Source organism: Erinaceus europaeus, chromosome 7 (assembly GCF_950295315.1).
Source record: "Erinaceus europaeus chromosome 7, mEriEur2.1, whole genome shotgun sequence".
Lineage (NCBI taxonomy): Eukaryota > Metazoa > Chordata > Mammalia > Eulipotyphla > Erinaceidae > Erinaceus > Erinaceus europaeus.
This window is the reverse complement of record NC_080168.1, coordinates 16,617,670-16,645,659: the sequence shown is the minus strand read 5'-3', so window position 1 is coordinate 16,645,659 and position 27,990 is coordinate 16,617,670. Positions and strand designations below refer to the sequence as shown.

Here is a 27,990-nt window from a genome sequence, read left to right as displayed (position 1 = left end):
TTCTCTATGGGCTCAGTTGTGCCAATACATCAGAAGGGGCTAGATCAATGTGGAGTGAACCAGAGGCACAGTCCTCAAGTCTGAAAGGCGGCTGAGAGGAAAGAGCAGAGCCCAGGGAGCAGCCAGGAGAAACCAGATCAAGTTCATGGCCATGGGTCTATTTGGAGCTGAGCTTGCTCAATTACCATGTGGAACCTTATATTCCAGCCTCTTGCATATGAATGGAGAAGGAACAGAAAGAAGCAGAGGCTGACAGTCTATCTGCCTTGGCTTCCAGAATTCTATCATATGTTCTTCCTGCCTCTCCACCTTTATCTATTCCAGCAACACACAGCCACTGAGGGCGCTTTGCAAGCAGGAAATACTATCTGAAAACACTGCTCACAACAGAGCATGACCCTCTGACAGCCCCACAGACCAAACAGACATCTCACCTCGGGTTGGGTGAGTTCCCTGGAAGGGGAAGCAATAGGGCTGGACACTATGTCAAAATACCTTTCCCTCTCTTTCTGTGGGTTGGGGGGAGGTATAAGAGGAGGATATTGATCCTGCTTCCCCAGCCAGTTCTCTGGGGCCCCTCAGCATTAAACCAGAGTGTCCCAGACCCCAGCTCTGCAAACCAGGGAGAGCCCAATCCTCTGCAAGACCTGGAGGAAAGGGGTCTCTGCTGACAAAGAAGTCCGGGGTCCTTCTCTCAGAGCACCTAGGTCAAGCCTTATGGCCTACTGGCTTGGCCTCCCCACTGCTCCCCCAGAGCCACTACCTCTCCCGCCCTCCCTCTCCTTTCCTACCTAGAGCTGGTATGGTGACTCCACTTTCCCTAACTTTAGGAAAAAGGCAGCATCAGCTGCCCATGCTCCTCTTCTCCACCCTGAGCTCCACCACCCTGTCAGTTGAGGGCCTGGTACAAGGTCCCTCTTGCCCCCATCTCCTGTCCATCCCTGCCTGAGCTCCACTTGTACAAGGCGCCCAGCCCATGGGGCCTCCCATCAGTCTGGCTGCCCCAGGGGACTAGTCATAGGCTGGGGACAGTGGAGAGAAAGGAGCCCTGGACACTGCCACATCTGGTGTTTCTTCACAACATGCTATATTTGCCCTACTCTGACATCTGTCCTCAGAAGATGGGCCCTACATTTTGATGGGAAATGAAACTGTCTCCCAGCTCCTGCTTCCCATACAGAGCTGACTCTGAAGCACAGATGAGCAGGAGAGTTGAACAAGAAGTTAAACCTTGGCCTTTCCCAACAGAGAAGCAGCCTGACAGAACCTACCACGTTGAACCTGGGCCCCAGGGATGAACATTCTGAGAGAGCCTCAGAGCTTCATGATACCCCACCAGACCTCCTTATGCCTCTGTGTGCACCCAAGAGGCAATCTGAGTCCACAGGGCCCTGCCACCAGTCCTCCACACTTGCCCCCAGGAACTAAAGTCTAAGAACTGACAACAATGATGAAACAAACAAAAAAGCTCTGTTCTTTGCCAAGAAATCCAAACTCCAGTCCCAAAGTCACCACCACCTCCAAGAAGTCGGCCCAACTACCTTAAGAAATAAATAAGCCTTAGCCTTGCTTCCCCTCCCTACTTCCCCCAGCACCCCCCGCCCACGCCAAGGCTCTGGGACTTTGGGCTCCACCTCTGCCTTAGCACACCTGTGTCTCCCTTCACTAGATGGTCAGCTCTCTGAGGGCAGGGGCTGAGTGTCATTAGTCTCTGAAGCTCTCTGTGCTAAGATGTAGGGAGGGATGGCTAGCTAGCTCATAGGCTCCCCACAATCTCCCCAGTCAGCTTCCCCACAAGGAAGATCGAAGAGGGACAGGATTGGGGGGAGTACACACCCACAGGGATGTCCTAGAGGCACTTACCTGCCACCCGGTGGGCTACCAGCCCCTCCAGGTTCAAGGGCTCCTCCTCTGGAGTGCGGGATGGGTCTGGTGTACCCTCCTTTGGTGGCAGCTGTGGTTGAGCAGTGAGGCCAGGGATTGAGGCGGGGGGCTGCTGGGGCCCAGGCGGGCTATGGGTGGCTGGGAGGAAGGCCGGTGAGGTGGAGGAAGCAGTGGCTGGGCTCTTTGGATGTAAGCTCTGGGTGGGCCCGGCCGGGCAGTGCTGATAATCATAAGGAGAGTAAGGCCTGTTGGCAGGGGCCAGCTCGGGGGCTCCAAGGGCATGGCCACTGGGGATGTAGCCTGACCTGGACTGGGTCAGTGGGTGGGCAGTGCCAGGTAGAGGCTGAGCCGAGAGGGACGAGGCCCCTGGCCAGGCCCCAGGGAGACTCTGGGACTTGTGCAAAGGGGCACCCCCAGAGATGGGTTCCAGGTCCAGCATCAGCATGTTGAGGGTTTCAATGGACTGCTCAATCTCCTGCTGCGAGGCTGCCCTTGGGAACTCAGGCCTGCCACTCTCTGTGGGAGCTCGGTCCTGCTGTCGAGGAGGTGGCAGAGGCTGCTGCTGTTGCTGCTGGTGCAGCTGCCAGGAGCTCAGGCCCCTCTGCACAGCCTCTCGGCTGCTCCCCCCGCGGGCTGGAGCTGGGGGCAGCTGGGGCTCACTTTCCGGAAAGGACTGGGAGCGGAACAGGCCACCTGGGTCATGGCCGTAGTGGGAAGTGGGCGCCGGCTGTGGCCAGGCAGGCTGGGGGCCCTCTCGGTGGTAGGCAACTAGGCCCTCCTGTGCGGAGTAGGAGGGCCGCATGGGGGCACCTACAGGAGGCCCCCTGCCTGCTGTCTCATAGGCGTAGCCCCCACCATTGACCATGCGCTCCACTGCGTAAGGTTTGTCCACACCGTTGGTCATGGGGGACAGGGCCTCGGGGTAGCCCCCTTCACTCAGGTTGGCCACACCATCCAGAGAGGATAAGGTACCCATGCTGCCCACACTGTGCCCATCCTGGTTGGGCAACTCATCATCCAAGATGTCAGTCTCCCGCTCGGATGCCACGCCCCCGTCGCCATTGACGTGCACCTGCGCCGGGACCACGTGGTGGCCGGGAGGGGGCGCTGCGGCCCGGGCGAGGGGGTGAGGCACCCCTCGGTACATGGTGCCCTGCTTCCCGTGCTCCAGGCCAAAGCCGCTGAGCAGCCGGTCCAGCTCCTGCTTTTCCTCAGGGCTCAGGGCCACCACCGGGGCGCTGGCAGGGCCAGACACAGGCTCATCGGTCTTGTCTGTCTTGGTGGAGGCGGTGGAGTTGCCTGAGTCGCTGCTCACCGAGAGGGTGTGCTCCACGTGGTTGGGGGTGGCTGACAGGACGGGGCGCTGGATGTGGACCCCACCGGGGCTGCCTTGCAGAGAGTCCTTCTTCTTCACCTTGGCATACAGGCTCCCGTCCAGGGGGCCCTGGGTGTGTCCCACCACCTCTGCAGGAGACAGAGGCCCCCATCAGTGCCAGCCCAAACCATGCTTACTCTCCCAGGGGGCAAGCGAAGTGCTCCCACGCCTGGATCCGAAAAGCCCTCTGCTCACTCTGAGACAGAGCTAGGTGACAGAAAGACAAAAGGACAAAGGGACCCCTCCCTTGTGGACAGAGCTCTGGGGAACTGCAGTGTCACTGAAAGACTAGAGACTGGGCAGGGGTAGGGGGAATGGAGGGTGTTGGTGCTGAGGATACAGGTTAATGGTGCTGCAAAGGTTCAATCCCCAGCACCAGCTGAGCAGTGATCTGGTCTCTCTATCTCTCTCATTAATAAATTTAAAAGGGGGGGGGGAACAGGTGATGACACACCTGCTTGAGCCAACATGTTACAATGCTCAACGACCTGGGTTCAAGCCCCTGGTCCCCCACCTGCAGGGGGGAAGAAAAGCATCACGAGTGGTGAAGCAGTGTTGCAGGTGTCTCTCTGTCTCTTTCCCTTTGTATCTCCCCCTTACTCTCAATTTCTGGCTGTCTGTATCCACTAAATAAATAAAGATAATTTAAAAAATTTGAAAAGAAAAGAAAGTACCATTAAAAAATAAACTTGAAAAAAAAGACTGAGTGGGGGACCTGGTCCAAAGCCTGGCTCTGTCACTTCACAAGTCTCCCAAGGAGCCAGGAGTAGGGTTCTGTCAAAGAGGACATTTCCCCCCTTGGAATGCTAGGGACTAAGGGATCCCGGAGAGAAGGGATTCAGGGATAGGGGTAGGATCTTAGGGGCAGGGAACATATAAGTAACCATACAAGTGTCACCTAGGTCAAGGTTTTCCTGTGCATTCAAGATCTGTACTTCGGGGCTGGGGGGTAGTGCACCTGGTTGAGGACATATATTACCATGTGCAAGGACCAGGGTTCAAGTTTCCCACTTGCAGGGATGAAGCTTCAGGAGTGGTCAAGCGGTGGTGTAATACACATTCTCTCTCCTTCTCTATCTGCCTCTTCCTTCTGAATATCTGTCTTTATCCAATAGATAAATAAATAAATCTGTGCATTGTCTTGACTTATGTTATAACTGAGTAAAAATTAGTGAGAAAAAAATTTTTTTAAGTCAAGGAGTGGCATCCCCTGTGTCACTGTGTCTGCAGACAGCTCTGGGGACCTCATGAGCAATACTTTCTCTGAAAGGAAAATGTGAGCGTTGAGTGGCTGGAAGCCAAAGGGCTGAGTCAGGAATGAACTTCCCCAGCCCTGAGGAGCTCAGTGATTTCACACCCGGTACAGTCAGCAGCCTGCCAGAGCCCCAGCACACCACACACACACACACACACACACACACACACACACACTCCCCCCACTCCTAGGCAGGCCCCCAGTTGGCAAGGAAAGCAAACCCGTTCTTCAACACTGCACAAACTCCAGCCCAGACACCAAGAGTCACACTCACATTCAGAAAACCAGACACAAAGAGGTCCAGGGACACAAGTCCCCAACCCAATTTACCCAACTCCAGCTCTCAGGAGCACACACTGGCAGAAGAGCAGAAAGAGATCTCAGGTGTACAAAGTCCAGTTCCAACAGATGACATATACTGAGCACCTACTACACACCAGCACTGAGCAAGCGTTTCACTCACTTGTGCTTTCTGATCCCTCAAGCCAGGGAGCATCATGCATGATTTAGGGCTGGAGAATCTGGGGATTGGGGAGGTAAGCTCATTTATCTGCAGACACACTGGGGTTTTAAAATCACAACACACTGAAAACTCAATTACAATCAAACAAAATTAGCATCACGACTCATTTACCACCAGAACTCAGCCTGAACTTAAATGATCACACAATGGTGTTATTCTGCACTGTCTCTCAGGCCACACACACACAGAGCAGAGAATAAACTCATGAAAGGTTAGCATTATCCTAGAAGAAAACCATAAACTGAAAGCCACAAACATTTCAGAAGAGACACACTCCTCCCATACCCAAGGACCAGCCCCAGGGCCAGAAGTGGCAGCCTCTAAAAATAAACACTCATACAGAAGCCCACAACCAAGAACAAGTGATCAGACAACCGCAAAACAGGAACACACACACACACACACACACACACACACACACACACACACACACACACGCCGACCAAATGACATCACCCCAGAGCTAATAGAGATGCCCCACCAGGCAGTGTCCATACACACCCAGTTGACTCAACTCTCTAGCGCACTACCCAGCTTTCTCTGGGGCCTTGGGACCTCTGCCAGCAGCCCATCCCCAGTAACATGGGATACAATGTAGTCACAGTCCAGAACCAGTAGGAATAAATGAAGGTGGCCAAACTGGAAAGGGTGCTGAGAAAGCTACACTGTGACTCCCATTGCCTGTTTCTGTATCTGGCTCTCTTTCCTCAGTCTGTCTCTTCCCAACTCTCCTGTCATTGTCCCCATGCTGTCAGAGGAGAGAGGCTACACCTCATGTTCTGGTCTCCAAAGAACTGGGTTCCTTGTGTCCTGGAAGGTACAGTGGTTAGAGCAGTAGGCCTACAAGCATGGGGTCCTGAATTTGATGCCACACCTCTGGTTCTCTCTCTCTCCTTTCTCTGTCTCATTAATAAATAAATCATAAAAAATGTAGTAGGGTCACTTGCTATGCAAATGTAATATATGTATAAACATATATACACACACACATATTGGACTGTCAGAAAAGTCATGGAGTATTTTCCTATGCAGAAATGTGTCATGACTTTTCCAACAGCCCAATGTTTATGGGGGCGGTTATATATAGAGAAAGGGAGCCCAGCTGGCTGTTTTCACAGGAGAGAAGTACTGACAATAGGAAGCTCTACTGGAATCCCACCTCTGGGAGGGTGGGGGATTACCATGAGAATGGGCCTCTCAGCCCAGCCCAGCTAGAGGGATCTGTCTTTCCTTCTCACTGTGCCCAGAGGAGGCAGCCCCTTCCTGAGTCCAAAGCCCACACCACACCACACGGCAACCTCACAATGTCAGAGTGTCCTTTCCAGCATCCCCCCTCCATCCCCTGCACCCTCATCCCCCTAAGTCCAAACTCTTGCACTGTGGGAAGTGGGCAAGAGAGCTGAGGAAGCAACGCCCCACCACCCCCAGGCCAAGAGGGAGGATTCACACTTCTTGGCTGCTCTGTTTGGCATTTGAGCCAGGCCTCCACTTCATCAACTTTGCAAATATCAATATTAATCCCATCTCACCATGTAATGGGTCCCTCCACGGCCAGCTGTTGGCAGCAACAACCTCAGGAGGAATCAGGAAGAAGACAGGAGGGGTGTGAATTGTGTAACAAGTCCTGGCTCACTCAATACAAGTGGAAGCTTCTCTGTGATCTTCAAAGAAGGGGTCAGTGACTCCTGACGGCTACCCAGTGGCAGGCAAACCCATCCTCCTGCTTGGCTGCTATTCTGGACCAAAGAGGGGAAACTGAGGACTCCCAGCCTGGGGAAGGGCTGTGCTTGGGGCACGGGTGGGGGGGTGGGGAGCAAGTGCACCTCTCTCCCTCTCCTTCCCAACCTGGCTGCATTAAGAACCATTTGCTGGGACCACAAGCCGCCGGAATCGAATGTGGGTTTCAGTCTATTAAGGCAGGAAGGTCAGCAGGGGGAGGTGGGCAGAGCAGGGAGGCAAGAGACAGACAGGAAGAGAGAAGGTTTGTAGGGATGAGGGCAGAGGGCCCATGGGCTCTTAGGTCATGCCCTCCACCTCTGACTCATCTTGGAAGGCCCTGCAGAATCCCCCGGTGCAAAACCCTCTGAGATGAACAGGAATAGGACACATGAGGGAGGGGCCCCGGCCATAAGAGGCTCTGAGTACTGTCTGGCCAGGGTTGCAGGTACCAGCAGGGAAGACCCTACACTGGAGAAGAAGCAGCCACAGATAGGCACAGAAGTTATAGAGCAGAGCCCAGGCCCATCCCCAGGCACAGCCCAGCCAAGACTTCTTTCTCTGGGGACACTGAGAAGCCTGCAAGCTTCACCAGGACCTGATGGTTCTCTCTCTTTGGACATGGCTCCCAACCTGCCCTCCCCAGCAGCTGCTCCAAGCCCTGGCTCCACCCAGACCTCTGAGCTTCACAACATCAGGGCCCCAACTCCTGGCAGCTGCATCCAGATGTGCGAGTCACGCTTTTGGAAAGCTCGGAGGAAAATCCCCAGCTGACTTAGATGTGACCTACTCCCTGGCTGGCCAGCACAGAGCGGGGGGGGGGGGGGGGGGGGGGGGGGAAGAGCCAGGGTGCAGGAAAGGGGTTTGGGTAGTGGCACACCACACAGGTTACTATGCACAATGACCCAGGTTCTAGCCCCCACTCCCCACCTGCAGGGAGGATGCTTCATGAGTGGTGAAGCAGGTTTGTGGATATCTCTCTCTCTTCTTTTCTAGCTTGCCATCCCCTTTCAATTTCTTTCTGTCCTATCAAATAAAATAGAAAGAAAATAAAATAGATAAAATAAAATAAAATAAAATAGAAAGAAAAAATGTAGAGGGGAAAAATGACCACCAGGAGCAGTCAATTTGTAATGCCAGCACCGAGCTCCAGCGGTAACCCTGGGAGGCTGGCAGGCTCTATGGAGAAAGTCACCACACCAGACTGAGCACAGTCGGAGCACAAGACTTGGCATAACATTCACCAGGCCTTGGGTTCAATTGCTGACATCACTTATGCTAGAGCCATGTTCTGGTATCTTTTCTTCACTCTCTCTTTTCTCAAATAAAATGTGTGTGTGTGTGTGTATGTGTGTGTGTGTGTGTGTGTGTGAGAGAGAGAGAGAGAGAGAGAGAGAGAGAGAGAGAGAGGGAGATTAATTTATGGAGCTGGGTTCTTGCACAGATCCTATGCAGTGGTATCTTCCCCCTTTACCATAACATCTTCCATGTGGTGCTGGGGCTCAAAACTGGGTTGCACTCACAACCATGCAGGCACCCTACCTAGTGAGCTATCTCTCTATACCTACCCACCCCTAATAAATTATTTTTAAAACAATAATTTAATATCTTGGCTTAAGAAAAAAAGAAGTTAGGGTAATAACCCAGTTTGGGAGCACTGAATTTGCTGACATGAGGGCCCAGAAGCCCAGGTTCAATCTACAGCATCACCACTTCCCAGAGCTGAGAAGTATTCTAATCCCCTCCCCCAAATAAACAAATATATCTTTAAAAAAAAAAAATCAAAGAACCAGTTCCAGGGATTATTAGAAAATATATACAGGTTTTGAGGAGCAGGCGATAGTTCACTGGATAGAGGACCCAAATTCAAAACCCTGAGGAAGCAGTGCTGTGCTGCCTTCCTGTCTCCCCCTCTCTGTCCATCTTTTACCTATCTAAAGAAAAGCAAGAATCCACAAGGAGTGGTAGAATCAAGGAGGCATATGACTCCAATGAGAATACTCTGGCCCAAAAGAAGAAGATAAATGGGTTCTGAGACCCTTTTTTCAGACTTCCAGGCCTGAGATGGGGCCGGGATCAGCATTCAGTGCTCTGGGATGCACAGATACACACACACACACACACACACACACACACACACACACACACACACACACACACATCTTGAGAAAACCCATGTGGTCAACACTTTCTAAGCTCTGAGATCAGGGGTCCCTGCTTCCTTTTATAAGGCTGGGAAAAATGACTTTGCTCAGCTGAACATCAGGACAGATGGCTGAGCCCTGAGGAGGGTGAGGAGACAGGCTGTCAGCCATAGAAAAGTCTCTTTTCTCTGCCTATGACTCTAAAAGGAGAGACCCCTCCTTCCTTGTCTGTTCTGAACAGCTAGTGATTTATGTAGATTCTTAGGAGAGGGCCCTTCACAATGGTCATTCTTCCAGAACCAGGTCCAGAATAATGACTTATTCAAGCTCAGGAAGACAGGAAAAGTAGACACAGCAATCTGGAGGCGGGACAGGACCCTACAGATGGGGAGTGGAATGTGCGTGCGTGCGTGCGTGCGTGCGTGCGTGCGTGTGTGTGTGTGTGTGTGTTTGGAACACAGGAGTGGATCCAGGGCTATGGACATGAGACCTTTCATGAGAGCTGAGACCTAGCCAGGAGAGTAAGTTCCGGTCAGGCAAACCCTTCGGCCAGTGGCTTTCTGTGTGCCCCAGGGAAGACAAGCTGGGGCTGGGCTGGGCCTCTGAGGGCTAACAGGTAGGAGCCACAAGCTGGGACGGGGTCCCAGGAGAGGTGACAAAGCAGAAGTGTCTGCTCCCTGACCACTCTCTTCTCTGAACACACCCAACTTAATGGCCACTTCAGCTTGCCTCAGCCACCCAACCCCATACAGTCTGGCACTTGATGCCCCAAACAGCCCCCCCCCCCCCAACACACACACACACACACACACTCTCTCTCTCTCTCTCTCTCTCTGCCCTTATAGCTTAAGTGCTCTCTCCTACTCTATGTGTGTCAAATATGCTATTCCTCTCCTGGAATGCCCATCTTTGTCCTACCCCTGCATACCCCAACTAACCTTCCTCCTTTCCTGTTGTCCTGTGGATTCCAATCCACCTATCTCATGTCCTCATTGGCCCGTTAGACGTGTACTCTAACACCTATCACCCATGGGGTGACTGTCTCCTGGTGCCAGCCCCCCAGATGTGTAACCCATATGGCTTTACAGGATTGGCCCGCCTGTGTGTAAAGTCTGCACACATTAAGCATCCCATAAATGCTTCCAGCATTAATATTAAGTCCCTTCCTGATGGGGCCAGGGGGTGGTTCAATCCCCTAGTCCTCAACTGCAGGAGAAGAGCTTCAGAAGCAGTGAAGCAGTCCTACAGCTATCTCTCTATCTCTCTCCTACTCTCGCCCTTTCTCTTTCCTTCTCTGTCACTCTCTGTCTCTATGAGAAAAGAAAGGAAAAATGGCCACTGGGAGTAGTGGATTTGTCATTCAGGTACTATGTTTAGTGCTAACTCTGGTCGTAATAAATAAATAAATAAATCACGGGGGCCGAGTGGTAGCACACCTGGTTAAGTGCACATGCTATGAAGCACAAGAACCAGTGCAAGGATCTGGGTTCGAGCCCCTGCTCCTCACCTGCAGTAGAAACACTTCACAGGCAGTGAAGCAGGTCTTCAGGTGTCTGTCTTTCTCTCTCCCTCGCTATCTCCTCCTCCTCCTCTCCCAGTTTCTCTCTGTCCTATCCAATAAAATGGAAGAACTGGCTCCCAGGAGCAGGGGATTCATAGTGCTAGCAGCAAGCCTCAGCAATAACCCTAGAGACAAATAAATAAATAAATAAATAAATAAATAAATAAATCACCCCCACTCCAGAAACTTTCACACAGTCCTGTCAGTCAATGAAACATTCTTATTCCATTGCCACCAAAAGAAGTAGGAAATCGGGGGTTCAGGGTAGATGCCAAGTTTATTCCAATTGGGAGAGAAGAGAGAGGCACTACTTTCAGAACATCAGGGGAGAAGCGTCCTCTCAATCATGGGTGGAGGAGGAGGAGGAGGAGGAGGAGGAGGCTCCTATGAGCTAGAAGCCCCCAGTACCCCCCTCCTCAACTACCCCAAGCCTCGCTCCAGTCTGTGGACAGCACTTTGCTTGGGCCATGATCATTTCAGGGCAACCGGTGAAAATCTAGACAAATCTCCCCACCCAAAAAAAAAACACGAAGTTTACACAAAATTTCAGGGAGTTAATTAATAGCTTACCCAAAATGCACCTATGCAGCCAGGAAGATAGCACAATGGAAGTACTCCAGACTTGCAAGCCGGAGACCACAGAGACGCCAGGTTCAATCCCCCTGCAACACCTTATACCAGAACTGGGAGGTGCTCTGCTATATCTCTCTGCATCTTTCTTACAAAAATAAATCTTAGAGGGCACCAGGAGGTAGCATAGTGGGTTAAGCGCACATGGCACAAAGCACAAGGACTGGCGTAAGGATCCTGGTTTGAGCCCCTGGCTCCCCACCTGTAGGGAAGTCGCTTCACAGGTGGTGAAGCAGGTCTGCAGGTGTATATCTTTCTCTCCCCCTCTGTCTTCCCCTCCTCTCTTCATTTCTCTCTGTTCTATAGAACAACAATGACAGCAACAACAACAATAACAATAATAACCACCACAAATGATAAACAACAAGAGCAACAGAAGGGAAAAATAGCCTCCAGGAGCAGCAGATTCATAGTGCAGGCACCGAGTCCCAGAAATAACCCTGGAGGCAAAAATAAATAACTAAATAAATATAAATATTAGAAAAAAAACCCAAAGGACATTCATGAATCTTAAATCGAGGGATCTTCATCCTTAACAGGGTGCTGCTTCTGGGGGTCCCTCTCGTCCCCCCAGACTTCAGGAAAGAATGTCAGGCTCTGGGCCATACGGTGACACACCTGACTGAATGCACACATTAATTACCATGTGCAAAGACCCAGGTTCAAGCCCCCTAGTCCCCACCTCCATGGGGGAAGCTTTACAAGTGCTGAAGCAGTACTGAAAATTTTCTCTCCTCCTTTTAATTTTTTATTATCTGTATTTATTTATTGGGTAGAGACAGTCAGAAATAAAGAGGGAAGAGAGACACCTGCAGCCCTGCTTCACCACTCAAAAAGCCTTCCCCCTGCAGGTGGGGTCTGGGGACTTGAACCAGGGTCCTTGAGCATTGTAACATGTGCGCTCAACCAGGTGCACCACCATTCGGCCCCTCTCTCTCCCTCTCTAGTTCCCTATTCCCTCTCCATTTCTCTCAGCCTCTATCAAATAATAATACATAATTAAAAAAAAAAAAAAGAATTCCATGTTCCATCCAAGAAGTAGCCAGAGTCACTGAGTTTTAATCTGCAGAAGGGGACAGAGCTGGAGGACCTCCTAGGCCCACAGCTCAAGCACAGCCTGGCATCCTGCTGAGACACCCTGAAATAGCACAGACACCTCCTGTGGCCCTGCTGGGGACAGTGTTGGCCAACACCTACACTTACCTCTCCACCCACAACTAGTGGAGCCCAAGACAGCCCTCTGTGCATCTGGACTTGTATTGTTTTGGAATCTCTCTATGTGGGGAGGGGCTTCTGAAAGAGGGTGGTGTCTCTGCAGATGAGCAGAAAGCACAGAAAGAGCAGTCTCTGGCTTTCTGCAGGAGACCCACCCAGAGGAGCCACAGCCAAGAGGACAGGTGATACATGTAACCTAATGGTCTTGGTGCACACTGGGAGGCGGCCACTGATGCCACACTGGCAAACACGGATCCCCAGATATGTCCAGATATGGTAGGGCCACACCTGTCTCCCTTCTTGTCTAAAGATGCTCCAGTGTGAACCCACTGCATTTTCTAAGTGCAGAGAACAGGATTCTTCTAGAGGCTGCTATCAGTGCTTTCACAGCTGGCTCTATTCCCTGTCCAAGTGACCCTGCCAGTGTCATCCACAAAGCTGCCTTCAGCAATGGAGGATGGAAAAAACCCCACCCCTAGCCATGTCCCTCAAAACTGAGAAAGAAAGAGGGAGGTATGAGACCCAGGGTCCACAGGAAGCACCAGCCTGCAGACCTTGAATGTTCAACTATCAACATGGAATGGAGCCCAAAGCCCCATCCCGGACAGCTTCTGCCTCTCTCTGCTGTGGACCCTCTGAGGTGGCACAACTAAGATCACAAGGACCACAGGCAGGAAAGTTGGCTGCACCAAGAGAAATTTTCTAAAAGCCACAGGCTGGGCCAGCAAGACAGCTCACCTAAATAGTGTGCATGCTTTGTTATGGGCATGACCCTGATTTGAGCCCCTGGAATGCTGAAGAAAACTTTCCTTTCTCACTTAGTCTCTCTCTCTTTTTAAAAAATCTTTGTCATCAGGGTTATCGCTGTAACTATACAACTCCACTGTTTCTGGTGGCCACATTTTTATAGAGGTTCACACACACACACACACACACACACACACACAAACACATTTTTATAGAGGTTCACACACACAGAGAGAGACAGAGAGAGAGAGAGAGAGACCTGCAACACAGACTGACTGCTTATAAAGCTTCCCATCCCCTGCATGTGGAGCCTGGGGGTTTGAGCTCAGGTCCTCATACACAAAATTATGTGTGCTCTACTGGGTGAACCACCAGATAGTGGCTCTTTGTGTCTACTTGAAAAAATCAGCCCAGAGTGGTAAAGCCCTAGAGACAGCAAAAAACAGAACAAACAAAATGCTATGTTTTTTTTTTAACTGAATGTCCTAGGAGGGGGGTTGAAGCTCCCACACTGCCCCAAAATCAGTCAATACCAGTTAGGGGGGGGGGGGGGGTGATCTCCCAGGTCAGTGCTCTCCTCTTTATGAAGCTTGAAGGTGAAGATGTTGGGCAGACCATGAAGACTGAGGAGAGCTTCCCTGTTACTGCAGACCCAGGGCCTCTTTATGGGACACATGGGTGTTAGTCAAGTACCGATGACTGATGCAGTGTCCCCAGGCCTCCTCAGGAGGGACCCTGGGCATATGAGGCAGACAGTATCTCACTCAAATTCCTCCAGTGACAGACAGTGCAGAGGGGGTGGAGAACCAAACAGGTGGTGACCTTTACTTCAGACCTGAGGGACGGGAGCCTGCCCTGAGGGCCACTGGGACAGTCCACACCCACAGAGATACCAGGGCCAGACTCCAGCTCCCATGCCGGGCACTTGGGCCAGTGCTCAGCCTGCCCACTCCCCACCCTCTGCCTATCCGGGCACCGGCTCTCACAGGCACATGCTGGATGGTAAAAATAGCTCCCCAGGCCACAGCAGCCAAGTCCGGCTCTGCCAGGCCAGGCCAGTCTCCTAAACACTCAGAAGTCCCCAGCTTGGGGGAGTGGGGGAGACAGTGAGCAGCCAAGAGTCCTGCTGGAAAATGGGGCACAGCCATGAATGAGAGCCCAAGAGGGGGACATAATCAACAGTGAGGATGCCACCAAGCTCAGGCCACAAGAGTGGAGGGGGGGAGCCTGAGTTAACATCTCAGGGGGACTGTACACTCCTCCACCACATTCTCCCCCATTGGGAGGAGCCTCTCTTGGGAGTTACACCAGTTCAGACACACTGTCCCCCACACCCCCAAGCTCAACTGCTTCTCAGACAGACCTAGGGCTCTGACACAGCCCTGAGCCACTTCCAAACCAAAGAGAGAGGGGTAAGGTGCTTGCATTCACCTCCAAAGACAGAGCGGTGGGGCCCAGCCCCCTACAAATCTCCATCCTTCCCGTCTACAGCAGACACCCCTTCACTTCCCAGCACAGAAGCCCCTGCCCTGTTCTCTCCCAGCAGACAGATCCACCACACCCCCACCTCCACACCAAGGACACACTCAGGCAAAATACATGCCCAGCTGATACTTACCCTGTAGACAGACAAGAGAGAGAGAAAGAGAGAGAACAGGGACGGGAAGAAGGAACACGTTCTGGAGGCGTTTCTGCTCCCAGCACCTCAAGTTTCAAATAACTCTACATGGCTACAGTGCCCAGCTCTGTCTGCGTCCCTCTGTCCTGCTCCTCAACTGGATTGCCTGGACCGTCAGGGCTGGGAGGAGCTACTGGCCCGCCCGCCTGCCTGCCCCAACACACACACACACACACACACACACACACACACACACACACACACACACCACTCCCTCCCTTCCTCACTTGCTCACTCACTTGCTCTCTCCCCCTCTCGCTCGCTCTGCCTCACTTCGGCTTGTAGGAAGCCAGTGGGATAAAAACTGTCTGTAATTTCAGCCAGCTGGGTCCCCAGGGCTTCACTTATCATTCCGGAGCTATGCAGTTCTTGAATGACATCACAGCGGCTTCCCAAGCCCTCCGCACAGAGTGAGAGCAAAAAGCCCAGCCAGGCTGGACCCCAGACAGCCCTGGCTCAGCCCAGCTCAGCCCTAGTTCAGCCTGGATCCAGCCCCAGCTCAACCCAGATCAGCCCTGCAGTCAAAAGCTCAACCTAGATTCAGCCCAGTTCAACCCAGATCAGCCCTGCTCAAACCAGTTCAACCCAGATGCAGTCCTAGTTCAACTCAGATCCAACCCCAATTCAACACCCATCCAGCCCAGTTCAGCCCAGATTCAGCCCAGCTCAAGTGAGATCAGCTTAAGCCCAGTCCAGTCACTCACAGTGCAACCCCGTGTTCTCACAGCCGCAGCCCAGCGCCAGTCCTAAAGCCATGCCCTCCATCCCCAGTACCCAGAGACGCAGGATGGCAGACAGAACGTGGGACCAGAGTGCAGGCATGAGGGAGGGAGAGAAGGGACAGGATGAGAGCTCCTGTGAGGGTACTGAGATTCATTTCCCCACATTTTTCCACTTTTTTTTTTGGTTCCATTCTCAGCAAATGAGAGGCAGAACAGATGACAGCAATTTTCCAGCTGCTGAACAATAAGGTGGAAACCATTTTTCTTTTTTTTTTTTCCTTCCCTTCTTCTCTACCTCCTCCCCTCCCCACAGGACAGAGACTAGGTGCCAGGATACTTCCTTGGCATAGAAAAATCACAGAAAGCCCCACCAGCTTCTGTTTTTCTCAGAGATGAGCAGACACTGGGGTAGAGGGGCTGGGGTGTCTACCAGGCTGGCCTCTGGAAGGGGGGCGGGGAGAGAGGAGCCCCTGGGAGAGAGGAGCCCTGGGGTAAGAGCTTCTGTAGCACAAAGCTCTGGATTTCTAGTCTGGCAACTGAAGATGGTTTTTGAGGCCTAACTGTGAGGTGCCGGTGGGCGTCTCGCCAAGGTTATTGATCCTCTGATTGGCTATTGGGATCTGTCTCACTGCCATCTGAAAGTTGTAGATGGTGGAGAGGAATCCATCAGATTGTAAGCAACATTCAGCCTCGTTTCCAGCTGAGGTCCAGAAGTCACCACTCAGTCCAAACCAGGCCAGCAGCATCCTGGTATGCCCCCAAAAGCACTAGGCTGAGGTCAGGAGCCCCAAATGCCAGCTCCTATTTACACAACAATGATGGATTCCCCAAAGCAAGCTGGCTTGGGGAAAAGTTGGGCTTTGCAGTCAGGCTAATGGATGCAAAGACTTGGATCTCTTGGGCCAAGGTCCCAGTCCATGTGTGATGCCCAAGTGTCAGTCACCACACCATGGTGGCCAGGAGTGCGGCACCTGGTTCTCTCCCTTTGGGGTACACACCCCTTTCTCACCCCTTCCCAATACCAGCTTCCCTCCCTGGTTGTGCTTTTAGATAGTAACAAGTAGGAAAAGAGGCTGGGGAGACAGTACAATGACTGAGCAGAAGACTTTCATGCCTGAGGTTCTGAGGTGCTAGGTTCAACCCCAGAGCTGAGCAATGCTTTGGCCCCTCCTCTACCAACACCATCACTTCCTCCTCCTCCTCCTCCCCCTCCTCCCCCTCCTCCTCCTCCCCCTCCCCCTCCTCCTCCTCCTCTTCCTCTCTCTCATACACTCTCTCTGTATCTCTCTAAAATAAATTAAAAAATTAAAAAATCATTTAAATTGTTCATTAAAAAAGAAAAGGAGGAGAGTCAGGCTGTAGCACAGCGGGTTAAGTGCAGGTGGCCACGCAAAATACAAGGACCGGCGTAAGGATCCCAGTTTGAGCCCCGGCTCCCCACCTGCAGGGGAGTCCCTTCATAAGTGGTGAAGCAGGTCTGCAGGTGTCTATCTTTCTCTCCCCCTCTTCTCTGTCTTCCCCCATCTCTCTCCATTTCTCTCTGTCCTATTCAACAACAATGACAACAACAACAATAACTACAACAATAAAACAACAAGGGCAACAAAAGGGAATGAATAAATAAATAAATAAATAAAAAGGAAAGAGAAATAACAAACATAGTGGGGCCTGATGGTGACACACCTGGTTGAGCATACATGCTACAATGTTCAAGGACCCAGGTTCAATCCCCCCGTTTCCCACCTGCAGGAGGGAAGCTGCACCATCTGTGAGCAGTGCCGCAGGTGTCTCTCTGTCTCTCTTCCTATCTCCCCCTCCCATCACAGTTTCTACCTCTATCCAATAAACAAATATTTTTTAATCAAACCAAAATCCTCTTTGAGAAAAAAGGAAAGAACAAAAGTGGTACCTATGCATGCCCCCACCTTCATCATATCCTCACTGACGGGGAACAGAGGAGTGTCTGGCCCAGTGTCCAGGGCTGTACATGAACCACTGGGAATGGCGAGAGGGAAATTAGGGGCCCCAGGCTTCAGGATCCACACTAGAAGCAGGAAGACATTAAACTTTGCCACTGCACGGTGGTAGTAAGACCACAACGCAAACCAATGGTTGCAATTCTTCTGTCTCTATAGAACCTTCTAGAACTAGCCAATCAGCTCCAGACACTTGAAAGAGTTGAAGTCATCTAATCCACCCACCTGTCCCTACCTTGCACCCTCCAAATATTGGACTATCTTTTATTTTAAACAGCCTTCGTGTTTATCTGCACATCTGAATTCTATCAAGATTATGACTCTGTAACTTATTAAAGATGTGTGTGTGTGTGTGTGTGTGTGTGTGTGTGTGAGAGAGAGAGAGAGAGAGAGAGAGAGAGAGAGAGAACAAAAGATTAGAACAGCCACTGCTCAGAGAACAAAAGATTAGAACGGCCACTGCTCCATTATGGTGGTACCAGGATGGAACCCAGAGCCTCCCTCAAGCATGACATACACTCTTCCTTCTCAGCTACCTGCCCAGTCATTAATTTTCATGACTTTTTGAAAAACATCTATTTCTAAGCATCAGTATATACACTGTGATGGGACAGATCTTGTGTTTCAGGCCTTGCACACCAAGCTACCGTTACTAACAACATTAAAATAAATACATGTAAGAGTCAGGTGGTGGCAAACCCAGTAAGACATCTCTGAAGGGCCTGGCAGTGGCGCACCCAGTTAAGTGCACATGGCACTAGGTGCAAGGGCCTGTCCAGGAATCTGTGTTTGAGCTCCCACGACCTAGGTACAGGGGGTCGCTTCACAAGTGGTGAAGTAGATCTACAGGTGTCTCTCTTTCTCTCTCTCTCTCCCCCTCCCCCTCCACAATTTCTCTCTGTCCTGTCCAATAAAAGTGGGGGGAGGGAATGGCTGCCAGGAGCAGTGGATTCACAGAGGAAGGATCCTGGTTCGAGCCCCTAGCTCCCCACCTACAGGGGGAAGCTTTGCAAGCAGGGAAGCAGGTCTGCAAGTGACTGCCTTTCTCTCTTCTTCTCTGTCTCCCTCTCCTCTCAATTTCTCTCTGTCCTATCCAATAAAATGGAAAAAAATGGCCACCAGGAGCAGTTGATTTATAGTGCTGACATAGAATCCCCAGCGATAACCCTGGAGGCAGAGAGAGAGAGATCACTCTGGTACATATGGTGCTAGTGATAACCCTGGGGGCAAAAACAAACAAACAAACAAAAATTTAAAAACCTGGAAAACTATGCTACCATGTGCAAGGACCCAGGTTTAAGTCCCTAGTTCCTACATGCAGGGAGGGAAGCTTCACAAGTGGTGGAGCAGTGCTGCAAGTCTCTCTCTCTCTCTCTCTCTCAAAAAAGAAAAAAAAAAGTTCTTGGGAGTAGCCCTGGCGTGTGTAGACATTGAGCCCCAGTGATAACCCTGGTAGCAAAAATATTGATGGCATCCTCCTGGTCCCCTCTTCCCTCCCTCACCTTGTCCCTATGTGCCCCCCCACCCCCATATCACTGGGCCCTGGGGCAGTCTGCTCAGTAGTTAAGCTTCAGGACACATTCGACCTTCCCTTTTCAGCTCAGACATCATGATGCCAGCAGAACCAGGAGGTGGTTCAGTGACAAAGCGCCTGCTTTGCATGCACAAGACTCTGAGCTCAATCACGGACACCACACGAGCTCACAAGGACAGAAACCAGTGGGCCTTCATGGATGGTAGGGCAGGAATCTGGTCTCTTCCTTTCTTTTCTTCTTTTTTTTTCTTTCCTTTCCTTTTCTTTCTCTCTCTCTTTCTTTCCTTCTTTAGAGACAGAGAGAAGTTGAGAGAGGAGGGGAGACATAGAGGGAGAAAGAGCGATAGATACCTACAGACCTGCCTCACCACTTGTGAAATATGTTTTCCCTTTACTTTCTCTTTTGGATAGAGACAGAGAGAAACTGAGAGGGGGAGGGGGCGTAGAGAAGGAGAGAGAAAGAGACACCGGCAGATCTGCTTCACTTGTGGAGCTTCTGGCCTGCAGGTGGGGACTGGCGGTTTGACCTTGGGTCCCTGAGCATGGTAATACATGTTCTCAACTGGGTGTGCCACTACACAGCTCCTGAAGAGGGCAGTTCTGTAGCTCAGGGCCACTTCTCAATGGAAAAAAGGCAAGTGTCCCATCTCCTTCACAACATCCTTCTGGTCACAACCCCACAGCTGGGAGTCAGGCGGGGCAAGATCCTAGGGATCACTTAGGGGACTCCTCCAGGAGGAGAGAGGGGACCCTAGCACCCAATCACCCAGTCCATGGGACCCCCTTCCTGACCTGTTCTTCCTTTGCACCAGCCAGTGTGGAAACGTTTCCCATTATGGCTTTGCACTCTTTCTCATACGGAACAAAATGTCTGAGTGCCTTAGTTTCCATGAGGGTCAATCCCAGAACCAAACAGGAAGCATCAGTGTCCCCAGAGAAGGCTTGCTCTGCGCCCTACAAGTGGGAGAAATCCCAGGGGACAGCGGGGTGAGATGTGTTCCCCTGTCACATATAGAAGAAAGGCTATTGGCACCTAGTGGGTAGTGACAGTAACAAATCTACAAGGCAGAGGACGGCAGTCCCTGCCAACGCACCCCCCGCCCCCCAGCAGTGACCCAGCCAGCTGTCAGCATTGCCACAGTGGAGAGAGAAGCTCTGGCAGACAGAGGGCAGAGGAGTCTGCAGTGAAAGATGGAGCTTGGGAGGAGTCCCAGATGCCAGCCTTGGCTAAGGCCCTCACCTGCTGCTCAGCCCTGGACAGTCTCTTTTCCTGGCTCTCAACTTCCACAGTGGTCAAATGAAAGGCAACTCAGGCAGACCTGACATGCTAAGACTCCCAGATAGTGTAGTGGCACACATGGTTGAGCGCACAGGTTACCATGCACAGGGATCCCTGTTCAAACCCCCAGTCCTCTCCTGCAAGGCAGAAGCTTTACAAGTGGTGAAGCAGTGCTGCAACTATTTCTCTTGCTCTCTCTGGTTCAAAAAACGCAAGTAAAATGAAAGGTGATTCAATTCCTCTATGTCCTATCAAATCAAAGAAAAGGGGAGGGGAAAGAAAAAATATGGCTACCGAGCATGATAGATTTATCATGGAGGCACCAAGACCCAGAAATAGCCCTGCTGGCAATTAAAAAAGAAAACAAGGGACCAGGCAATGGTACACATGGTTGAGTACACGCGTTTACAATGCACAAGGATGCAGGCTCAAGCCCCCACATCCACCTACAGAGGGTAGATTTCAAAGCAGTGAAGCAGTGCTGCAGGTGTCTCTCCCTCTGGATCTCCTCCAGTTTGGTCTCTTCCCAAAATAAATAAGTAGATTTTAAAAATAACAACCTTCTTAATGCATATGAATCATTAACCAATATGTCAATAAAATCATTATTTATTGTGAGGAAGAAGGAGAAAAAGAATGAGAGGAAGAGGAGGGGGAGGTAGCAAGCAGTGGCAGTTTAGGGCTGCATGGGGCAGGGTAGGCTCTGAACAAGCTCCCGGCAGGCCCCACCATCACCGCCACTGCCAGGGCAGACAGCAGGCATGGTGAGGCTGCAGCGTGCATTCCTTGAAAACAGGCACAAGCCGGAGTGTCAGGGGATTGATTGACTGATTGCTCAGTAAAGGATTGACAGCAACCAGACAGATGCCTCAGTTAAACAAAGGTCAGGAGCCAGCCAATCACCTCCCTCTCCCACACAGTAGGGGACAGCCCTGGACTGGGGACAAGAATCAAAGTCCACCCTGGGGATGGCCTGTCCCCATCCTTATGTTGCCGGAAGAGTGGCCGCCTGGCAGCGGCTAGACAGAGAGAGGAGGGGCAGAGAGGCAGGAAGGAAAAGCAAAGAGCTGAGAAGCCGTGAGCTTTCATATCAAAATCTGATCTCATGGCCCCTGAGGAGGAGAAGAAGGCACATCAAAGGAACACTTTGCTGAGACCAACTTTTTTTATTTTTAAGCAATCAAAGCTGGGTGAGGTTAAAGTCTCTATAAGGCAGCTGAAGCATAAGGACAGGGAAGTGACTCGTGGGAGGTGGGAGGTCGGGGGCAGCCCTCATCCCCTCCCACAGCTCTGCATAACTTGCTCCCAGAATGGGACCCCCATCCCCCAAACATGGGGTTGAACAGGCCTGCTGAAGGAGGCCTGCCATTGGTCACCCTGAGTTCCCCTCTGACGGGCAGCGGGGAAATAGCAGGCTAGAGCAGGGGCCTTCTGGGGATCAGTCTGAGTGCTCACCTAAGTTCATGCACCCTGGTCTCTCACCCACCCAGACAGAAGTGTGGGGAGAAGGCTCTCTCAGCCTCCAGAAACCTCAGCTCAGCCACCTGTTCCTGGCTTTCATCTCCCTGTGAGGCCAGGCAGATGCCAACACTCCTCCTGTTATAGCCAAACCCACCATCTCCTCTCTTCTGCCCGTGTAATTCTTTTTTAATATTTTATTTATTTATTTATTTATTTATTTTGGATAGAAAAAGAGAAATTGAAAGAGAGGGTAAAATAGAGAGGGAGAGAGAGAGAGAGATAGGGAGAGAGTCAAGCTTCACCACTTGTGAAGCTTCCTCACTGCAGGTGGGGATTAGGGAGCTTGAACCTGGGTCCTTATGCATGGTAATGTGCAGTTTACCTGGTGTGCCACCACATGGCCCCTGCCCATGGGATTCTAACCAGAGGCAGCATACATAGACCCAATGAGCGCAGGCAGCCTTGGTGGACTTCTCTCTGCGCTGGAGATGCACAGTCTCACACCCTAGAGAGGCTTGAAGGACACTCCGCCAGGCGCCATCTGAACCCCAGAGCCCTTGACCCCTGGGGGGCCCATTCGCCACTCCTGCTGGGTCTCTCTGCCAGGCCCTACACTCATCATCTGAGGCTATTTCTGCAGCAGCTAGAGAGCCACCCAGAGTGAGAACAGAAGCAGGACCTTATGGGAAGTCTGTAAATACACACCAGGCTGCTGCAGTTCCGAAGGCCATCAGGGCATAGAGAGACAGACTTATTTACAGCAGAGAAATGCTGAAATCCAACCCCTGGCATGAGTTGGATCAGCAAACAGCTCCCCCCGCTGCCCACCCTAAGCAGAAATAGCAAGATCTCAGTCTCCCAGGCCTGACCACTGGGGCTGGTGGTGAAGAGAGATCCGAAGGGGGTCAGGGGGGACTAGCTCAGCCAACATGGCTCCAGTTCTCTGCAGCTGGCCTCCTCCCATTCCCCCTCCTCACCTGCAAGAGGCTCCCAGAAGCAGGTGGCCCAGCAGGGGAGCAGGCAGGCAGTCCCTCCCCCTCCAACTCAGCCTCTCATTCTCAGGGCTCTCAGACCCCACATTCATGGGATTGAGTGGGCCTCGGGAATACCTTAAGATCCTCGGGACCCTGCCCTTGTGAATCCATGGCAAGCATTGAAGGTCATGCTCTCAACAGCCAGATGGCGGCACATGCAGTTGAACATGTATGTTCCTATGTGCAAGGACCCAGGTTCAACCCCCTCCCCAACTCTAGGAGGTAAAGAATGAATGGTAAAGCAAGTACTGTAGCTATGATTCTTTCTTTCCCTCTGTCTCCTCTCCTCCTCTTAGTTTATCTCTGTCCTAATAAAAATGAAAAAAAATGGTTACAAGGAGCAGTGAATCCACTGTGCAGGCACCAAGCCCCAGTGACAATTCTGGAGGAGCAGGGGGAGGAGGAAGTGGAAAAAGGAGAGAAGTAAGGCAAAGAAGCAGCAGTAACAGAAGCAGCAGCAGCCAAGCTCTGTACCAAACTGCTGTGCAAATACTGCTGTGTTACTTAACCTCTCTGTTCCCAGTTCTTCATCTACGATATCAGAACAGCAACAGCTACCAGGAGGCTCAGGAGCAGGAAGGTACTGGCTTCCAGGTGGAGGGTGCGCTGAGGAGGGAGGGTAGTTTCCTCTGGTCTCTAACCTGGCTGCTGGCTGGAAGTGCCAATTAACTAGGACCACAGGGAGTCTAATTTGACTCTGTCAAGAGTGTACAGGCATATGACCTTCCCTTTCAAGAAACATGGCAGAACTGCCTGAGTGGTACTGCTCTGTGAGCTCGGCTATTCCCTGTAGTGTTTTTGAAAGCAGCAACAGGTTGGTTGCAACCTACATGTCCATGTGACTTAGACAGTGAAATCAACTGTCAAGACACAGCCAAATGCTGAGCTTACAATACCAGCTAGTGGCTAGCAGGAGGAAGGGTACAGGGGAAAGCAAGCAAAAGGGGTGATTTGTATACTGATGGATACAGCTGGGCATATTTGGGGGGCTTTGGGGGAGGGGTGTCCAGGAGGTGGCTCACCCTATAAAGCACACACTTTACTATGTGCAAAGGCACAGGTTCAAGCCCCTGAACCCCAGATGGGAATGCTTTCAGGGGGGAGCTTCACAAGTGATGGAGAGGTGCTATGGCAACTCTCCCCATCTCTGTTTCTCATCTTCTAATTTAAAAAAAAGAAGAGGGGGAGAAATAGCCACCAGGAGTGGTGAGGGTCAGGGTGGTGTGGTGCATGCAGTAGAGCACACATACCAGTCTCCAAGTGCAAAGGCCCTGTTCAAGCCTCTGGCCCCACCCGCAGAGGGGAAGCTTGAGTGGTGAAGCAGGTCTGTTGGTGTCTCTCTCCTTCTCTATCTTCCCCCTTCCCTGGGGGAAGGGATAGCTGGGAGTGGAACACCCTGGTAGCAACAAAGACTTTTTAAAAATTTCAAAAGGAGGAGGTTGGGCGGTAGCACAGCGGGTTAAGTGCATGTGGCACAAAGTGCTAGGACCGGCGTAAGGATCTCAGTTCAAATCCCCTGGTTTCCCACCTGCAGGGGAGTTGCTTCACAGGCGGTGAAGCAGGTCTGCAGGTGTCTGTTTTTCTCTCCCTCTCTCTGTCTTCCCCTCTTCATTTCTCTCTGTTCTATCCAACAACAAACGACATCAATAACAACAATAATAGTAACCACAACAAGGGCAATAAAAGGGGGAAAAACAGCCTCCAGGAGCAGTGGATTCATCATGCAGGCACTGAGCCCCAGAAATAACCCTGGAGGCAAAAAAAATTTCAAAAAGAAAATATTAGGAGTGGTGGAGACATCTGTGCTACCAGGTCATTGCTGGGGCTCAGCGCCAACATGAAGACTCCGCAGCTCCCAGTGGCCATATTTTCTCTTATTTAGTTAGTTATTTATTCATTTATTTTTACTGCCTCCAGAGTGATCACTGGGGTTCTGTGCCTACACGATCGCTCCACAGCTCCCAGCGGCTTTTTCCCCCTTCCAATCTCTTTTATTACATAAGACAGAGAGAAAGTGAGAGGGGAGGGAGAACGACAGACACCTGCAGACCTGCTTTACCGCTTGGGAAGTGTGCCCCCTGCAGGTGGGGAGTGGGGGGTTCGAACCTGTGTCCTTGCACATAGTAATGTGTATGCTTAACCAGGTGCTCCACCACTTGGCTCCTTCTTTTTTGTTTTGAATTATGTGGAACTGGGAGCTTGTACATGCAAGATATCACTGGCCCAGTCTGCTTTTTCATTCAGATGGATGGAGGGAGGGGGAGAAAGGAGGGAAAGCTGGAGAGAGACCACAGCACCAGTGCTTCATCCAGTGTCCTTGACCCTCCCACGTGCTGTCTACACTTGAACCCAGGCTTCTAGATTGGCCGAGTTGCTCCTCTGTCCGAGTGCTGTCCTGTCCCTCTGCCCACCTGTCTCTGTCCTATTAGCATGTAGGACCAAGGCAGCTTGGAGCCAGGTACTTGCCAGCACCTCCCCACAGGGCGAGGAGCCCCCATGCAACAAGGAGACTGGGTCCTTGTCCTCTTGTTCCACATTGAGCAGAGGTGTGGAGAGGCAGGGGAGATAGCAGGGGTGCTCAGTGCTAAGTGCCCCCACCCCCCATTGACAGGGACTGAGGCTGAGGTGGAGGACATGGCTTCTTGGGCACCTTCTCCTCTCCTAGACCAATTGGAGTGCCTCCAAGGTACTAGCAACTCAAGTCCTAGGTCACCCACCAGCTAGCCAGTGAGTGCTGACCCATCCAGATGCCCGCACCCCCACCTCTGGCAGTTGGCAGGCTCAAGAGGCCAGGCAAACCTGCAGAACAGCCAGCAAGCGAACACCCTCGCAAGTGAATTCTCCTTGGGTCACCTGTAATCGGCCATCGGTGGCTGCCCAGGGCCCGGTGCTCAGGGCAGACGGATACATAGCCCTCTGGCCGCCCTCCTGCTCTGCTCAGTTATCAGTCGGGTGCTGGGGGCTCAGCTTACCCTCTGTCCCTCCTTCCTTTCCTGCCAGGTGAGCAGAGCAGACAGGTGCCTTCTACCTTCGACTCAAGATGCCCACTGTCACTGTGAAAATCCAAGTTTTCCTTAATGAAATAAAGTTGCCTGGCACTCATATTTACCTCATCCCTCCCTTCCCCTCCTTCCACAAATTCGTTTAATATTGTTTTTTTAACTTCTTTTTATTGCTACCAGGTTATTGCTGGGGTTCAGCACCAGCACTAAGAATCCATTACCTTGGCAGCCATTCCCCCCTTTTTTCTTTATATTTTATTTGATAGGACAGAGAGACATTGAAAGGGGAGAGAGAGAGGGAGAGAAAGAAAGACACCTGTAGACCTGCTTCACCAATCTGGATGCTCCCACCCTGCAGGTGGGGGGTGGGGACTCACGTGGGGATGTGAGCACTCAAGCAGGTGCACCACCTTCTAGCTCCCTTCTTCCTCCGATTCTGAGAGAACACTGTGCCAGGTGGTGTTGGAGAAGGAACACAGGGCTGAAGCAGCCAGGAGCAGAACCTGGGGGCTTTGGGGGACCTCTGCCATCCCATCCAAGATCTGAAACTCACCTCCCTCTCTGTGAAGGGGCAGGTATGCCAGGTGGATACCTGCTCCAGGGCTGGAAGGAGATCAGACCGAGCAGCCCAAGGCATTTCAGGCTACAGAGGAATCATTTTTCAGATCAAGATCAGAAAATGATCAGAACAGACACTGGCTCCAGACAACCCCCCCCAACACACACACACACACACTGGAATCTTGCAGTCACATAGACTCAGCATATTGTCTTAGACATGGTCCCTAACTGTGCTCTCCTATTACGTCTGTTTCCTCACTAGTAAAATGTGAACACGATGGGTCAGGTGGTGGCACACCTGTTTGAGCACATACATTACAGTGCACAGGGACCTGGGTTCAAGCCCCTGACCCTAACTGCAGGGGGAGGTTTCATGAGCAATGAAGCTGTGTTGCCAGTATCTCCTCTATCTTCCCCTTCCCTACCGATTTCTGTCTATATCCAAAAAATACATGAGTAAAAAGAAAACATTTAAAAACAAATAAATTCCAGCTAGTCTGTTTTCCCCACATTCTAATTTTAAAAAGGGGGTAAAGGGTGGAGTAGGGCTGGTCAAACAGCTCACTGCTTTGCCATGTGCTTGACCCAGGTCTGAACCCAGCCCCCAAGGACACATAGTACGGGGGCAAGAGGCCCAGAAAGTGGGAGAGTTGAAAGGTAATTCTTAAAATTCAGCTGAGAGAAGGGGACACAGGCCTGGTTCAGCTAGACATCTGCCTGGTGAGACACAGAGAAGAGTGTGCCTGATCCCTCATTTCTAAGCTTTGCTCAGGGGCTCTTGTGAACCTTGGGAGTGATGGCCAGCTCCAAGACAACTTAGCCTAGTCCCCAGGAGCCCACATGCAGGACTGAACCTGCCTCAGCAGGTAGGGTGATTATTACTGAGGGGGGGGCGGTTGAGGAGGGGAGAGCAAGATGGAGGGTGAAGGGTGGGACAGCTAGGAACAGCACCAAGCCCTAGTAATACCCCTGATGGCAATTAAAAAATAAAATAAGGGCTCAGGTGGTGGTACAAACATGTCACAATGTGCAAGGACCCAGGTTCAAGTCCCCAGTCCCAGTTGCAGTGGACCAGGGATGGCCGGGCTGAGAGGCCTGTCTGAGCATGCCATGAGCAAGAGGCTTCCGGAAGGCTGGAGGGGCCCCCAAAACACCCATGGAAGCATTGCAGAAGACAGAGTCAGCATCTGACATCCTCAGACTCTCCCACCAGCAAAGGGCCCCAAGTCACAGAACAGTCCCCCTTCTCTCTGCATCATTTCACAAGTCAGGGAAACAGAAAGCTGACTGAAACCCCTGGAGGGGCGAGCTGGCCGCCAGGCAGAAGTTGGCATGGGGAAGAACCAACTTGGATGGGGGCCAGGTGGTGGCACACCTACCATGTGCAAGAACCCAGGTTTGAGCAAGTTCCTGATCTCCACCTGCAAAGGGGAAGTTTCACAATCGGTGAAGCAGGTCTGCAGGTGTCTCTTGTTCCCTCTCCCTTGCTCTCCCCCTTCCCTCTCAACTTCTCTCTGTCCTATCTAAAAAGAAAGGAAGAAAGGAAGAAAAGAGGAGGAGGAGAACTACCGCCACCGCCACCTTGGGATGAGAAACCAGGTCCTGTGGCAGAGCACACTTTCATTACTGCGCAGTCTCTGATGAGCTGAGACTGACCAGACCAGGCATGGACTCGCCCTCAGGTCATTTGAGG

General features: G+C 51.7%; 1 protein-coding gene across 23 annotated transcripts in view; it reads right to left on the bottom strand.

Annotated features, from left to right (window-relative positions):
* Positions 1–27,990, bottom strand: part of TNS1 (tensin 1) — a 254,731-nt gene that overhangs the window by 49,002 nt on the left and 177,739 nt on the right. For 22 of the 23 annotated variants that reach the window (XR_009550639.1, XM_060193921.1, XM_060193925.1 and 19 more), the window contains one exon: positions 1,864–3,348. Coding sequence is in view for 22 of the 23 variants with exons in the window: in XM_060193921.1 (XP_060049904.1) it covers positions 1,864–3,348 (1,485 nt within the window). In the remaining variant the exon portion in view is untranslated. The remainder of the gene's footprint in view (positions 1–1,863; positions 3,349–27,990) is intronic. The other variant, XM_060193934.1, reaches the window with a different exon arrangement.